The sequence below is a fragment of the Heterocephalus glaber genome, unplaced genomic scaffold, assembly GCF_053883595.1.
Source record: "Heterocephalus glaber isolate CG9 unplaced genomic scaffold, H.glaber_assembly_v1.0 deba00001781, whole genome shotgun sequence".
Classification (NCBI taxonomy): domain Eukaryota; kingdom Metazoa; phylum Chordata; class Mammalia; order Rodentia; family Bathyergidae; genus Heterocephalus; species Heterocephalus glaber.
The window spans coordinates 5,875,151-5,879,433 of NW_028258467.1; the positions used below are offsets into that span (position 1 = coordinate 5,875,151).

The 4,283-nt window shown below is 49.3% G+C and overlaps 1 protein-coding gene across 5 annotated transcripts in view; it reads right to left on the bottom strand.

Moving 5' to 3' along the window:
- The window catches only part of Glyr1 (glyoxylate reductase 1 homolog), a 36,701-nt gene extending 33,132 nt beyond the window's left edge, over nt 1-3,569 (bottom strand). For 4 of the 5 annotated variants that reach the window (XM_087202933.1, XM_087202932.1, XM_087202930.1 and 1 more), the window contains exons 1-3: nt 3,437-3,569; nt 2,377-2,413; nt 1,390-1,469 (exon numbers count right to left, since the gene is read on the bottom strand). In XM_087202933.1, coding sequence (XP_087059059.1) covers nt 1,390-1,469; nt 2,377-2,413; nt 3,437-3,474 — 155 coding nt within the window. In that variant the 5' untranslated portion in view covers nt 3,475-3,569. Of the gene's footprint in view, nt 1-1,389; nt 1,470-2,376; nt 2,414-2,972; nt 3,409-3,436 lie in introns of those variants that run through there. The other variant, XM_087202931.1, reaches the window with a different exon arrangement.
- Between the last annotated feature and the right edge of the window lie 714 nt (nt 3,570-4,283).

The window sequence follows — 4,283 nt, forward strand, 5'->3', positions numbered from 1 at the left end:
CCACAACACTTTCCTAGGAATTCCTTCACTGATAAGCAATGTAGAGTATGCACATGCTCACTTGTTCTTTTCATCAGGATAATCTTCCTTGTGGAGTCCATGACAGTAGGACAACATTCCCTCTTCTAGAGGTTCTGCTCACACAACTCAGGGCTAGTGACACCTCTGAAATATTGCCACCATAAGGGTGCTAAATTGACTTGTGATAGACAATTGTGGGTGAGGTATATCTTACTGTGTAAATGTGAGAAACAGGAAGAGCACTTAGGTGCATAAACTTCTGAATGAGTAAAGCATAGTTTGTAAGAGATTTTAATATGTAATATTATATATTGTTTTCTAGTAATGAATATTTTAACTACCACTGTTAAATTTATCAGAAAGGTTAGACTTTTTTTTTCAAACCTCAAGTTCCATTTTCCTATAGGAATCATAAATACTTAAAAGAAATCAAGCTATTTATCTAGACCCAGATAATCAACTTGATGTAGTGACAAGAAAACTAAACAAATCACTGGAGGGCCGGGGATTAAGCTCAGTGGCACTGTGCCTGCCTTGCAAGCACAAGGTCCTGAGTTTGATCCCTGGTACCAAAAAAAAAAAAAAAAAAAAAAAAAAAAAATCACTGGAAATGTAAGTTAACATTTATTTTTCTCTTCAGTACAATTTCTTAGATGGCCCTCTATCAGGTCAAAGAATCTCAAATTAATGGTCCTGGATCCTTCAACTTTAGCACACATCTGGTAATAATGCTATACTATTGTAATATCAGAACAATTCACCTAGTTTTACAAAAAAGAATGGGATTACTTTTATTAAGACAAATAAGCCAGGTGTGGTGATTTATGCCTGTAATCCCAGCTATTTGAGAGGGCAAGGCAGGAGGATAGCAAGGTCCAGGCTAGCTTGGGCAATTTAGTGAGACCCTCTATCAAAAAAAAGAAAAAAAAATGCGGGGGATGTAGCTCAATGTGAAGGTCTGTATTCAACCTCTAGTACTGCAAAAATAAATAAATAAAAATAAAATTTGTTTTCACTGTAGACCTCACAGATGAACAATAATGTATAACTATTGAAAGGGAAGCAAATATGGCTCTTATAAAAGAACTGCTGATAGTGTTAACAAAGATGTGAAAAACAATTTCCATGTGACTATCATATCTAGATAATGAACTCAAGTTCTTACCTGACACTGACACTGTTACTAGCCCCAGCACAACTTCTGTGAGATGAGCATAGTACCTTTAATTTAAGTACAAAGCCAAAATGATGTAGCATTCTTACACACTACAAGAAGCCTGAACTAAGAATCCTTAGAATATTCTCACAGTGGCTCAGACTCAGATAAATGCCCAAAGGCGACATGAACTCTTGGTGAGTACTACTTACTGATCTTCTGTTCCAAAAAACTTCACAAAGAAGCATTTTTTTCCACGTGGTTTCTTCAGATCCTTGGGTGGATTAACAATCTGGAGGATAAGAGGGGAAACAAAGGTTTGATGACAATACCACAGCCAATTAGAAAAGTAATTTTCCACAACTTTAAGTTGGTAAAAATGAAAGAAAGAAAGGAAAGCAGGAAGAAAGGAAGGGACCAAAAAAGACCTAATAACCTGCCCTGGCACTTCTCTTGAGATGTGTAAAATGTGCAAGCATTCTATTAATTCCCTGAGCTAACATGTAGCAATCTTCAGTGGGGATACAATATTCCTTTTACTGCTATGGTTTCTCTTATCCAAGTAGTTTTGCTCCAATGTGAATGTCAGTGAAAAAATACAGAGGACATTCTTCAAAATACTTCTGGTACAGGAAGAGATGAGACAAGAAACAGTGAAAATAAAGGACAACTGCAGCACAGAAAACACCATATTGCAGAGTCTAACGACATTTCCTGGATTCCCAGCAAGAATATAAAAGCAGAACATTTGGAAAGCTAGGATGGATCACCTCATGCAAAATCTGGAATGCCAACTTCTGCAAAAATGCTCTGGAGCAGCACATATGGCAATAGGGGAAGAAGATTTAAACTTAGTTGGGACAAAAATACTTTGGCTTTTCACTAACCTACATTTAGACTTTTCCTGGAGAATTAATTTTCTTCTCCTCTCATTAGATTTAAGCATAAGGCTGAATTCAAATTAGGATTGAGTTCCACGGTTAAAAATTTCACGAACCATCTCTAATTCAAGAAATAAGTGACTACTGCAGATTAAATGATCTAGTTTGTACTACCTCTTCAAAGTACCCGATACTATCAAAAAAACAAACACAAAACAAAACTCAGTTATCTACATGTGCCCACTTTAAATGCTAGAAACAGAGGGATCTTCCATTTCTCACTTCCACAAACCCAACTTCAGACAGCAAGACACTCACCTTTCCTGGCCAAGGAGGATACCTGCCGAGTTTCCCCCTAGAGAAAGCACAGAGTCAGAACTCGTACAGGAAAAGCCAGTCCATCTCCTTCAACCCACACAATATGCAATTTATACTCCTAAATCTTCGGTGGTGCCATCGAGGGTCAGAACAAAGCTGACAGACTAGAGTTCTTAATCTGGCTTCTACAGTTGGACTCAGGGCCCTCAGACACAGAATGGAAAATTGTACAGTATGTGCGTTGGGGTCTGGGCATTCTTCTGACAAGGAATACAGAACAACAAAACCGTCCAGAGTCACTCGTCTGGAGCCTCCCAGTGACTAGGGTGGGAGAGCAGTTCCCTCTGTAAACACAGACTTCCCCTAAGTCTAGTTTAACTCACTAAGAGATCAACCCAGCTTTGACAAGTGCTAATGCAAGCTTTCCAGTGGGTCAAGAAATAAACTACGCAGTTCAAGAACGGCGACGACTGTCAGGTCTTGGTTCTGGCGGTTGTCAGGGACACAGGAGCAGACCCTGAGAGGCACCCCAAGGCGGCACTGGTCACTGCCAAGCCAATGGTGGTAAAGGAGAAGTCCCCCCTCCGTTTCCTCACCGGGCAATCCCAGCAATCCGGTTTCGACACCCCCGGTCGAGCTGCCCACACTGGTCGGTCCCATCGCAACGCGGGTGTTGACGGACCTGCCCCGGCGCGATGGCCCCGCGGGTTCCCCAGCTCTCCGGCTTTCCCGAGAGTCCCAGCAAGACCCAAGAGATCGGGGACTTCCAGAGTCGGGCGGTGCCGGGGGCTCCCTCCGCGGTGACCGCTGGCGTCCGGGCCCCAAACGCAGCCCTCCCCGAGGCGGCCTCAGGGATCACAGCCGGGTCTGCCGCGGCCACCCTCGGCCTCAGTCCCCCGGGGCCGGACTGCCCCTTCCGCCCAGCGCCACTTGCAGCGCCGACACTTCGTCTTCCCCTCTCCACGGCCTGGAAAGGCAGCTCTGGGGCTGGCCTCGAAACCCGCGCCCAGAGGCACAGATCCGCTGCGCATCTCGCTTGCCCCGGGCCGCTTGCACTCACCACACCAAGTCGCCGAGCCGCAGACTCACAGCCGCCATCTTACCACCCAACCACCGCCGCCGCACGGGTCGCCGGGAACTTCACGTCGCCCGGGTGCCGCCCATTGGAGTGGGCCCGACCACATGACGGAGCCCGGCTGTCATCAACCTCGCCGTTCCTTAGACGTCACCTCGCCTGCGGGTGCTCATTTGCTGGTGCAGCAGCACGTGATTCGGGCACCGCGGTCTCCGCGCGCCGGAGCTCCGAGACTCCCGGCTCCTTCCCCCTCCCTCCGGCTCGTGACAACGAAGCGTCTGGGGTCTGAGCCGGCGGCGGTGGCGGCAGCAGTGGCGACGACGGTGCGGCCGGCCGAGAGCAGGAGAGAGCTGGCCTCGCCGCCTGTTCCGCCCCCGGACGCTGGACTCAGTCCTCTTCCCCTTCGTCGCTTCCGTTAGTCGGGCGAGGGCCCCGGGCCGTTCCCGAGCCCGAGGCGCCGGTCGGTCCCTCGCTGCGTGCGGGCGCTGCCCTGACGGACCTCGGCGCGGCCTGAAGCCAGCCTCCTCCCGATTCTGTTGCCCCGCGCCCGGCGGTACCCTCTTGGCCGCAGCCCGGAAGACCCCGGAGCCCCAGTGTCCGCGCCCCAGGGCCAGGACGCCGCGCTCCCTCGCGCCCGCGGCTGGCTTCCGTGGAGCGCCCTCTCGACGGCCACCTCTTGGAGCCGCGTCCGAGCCTCGGGTCTGCGCGCAAGTCCGGCTGGAGCGCTCGCTGGCCGAGTTGCTTGTTGGACGTGGAGTTGGCATTTGTTCGCTTCCTCTTGGGCGGGCGCGCGGCGCGGCTGAAGCGTCCCTGGGGCGGGGACACGGCCATG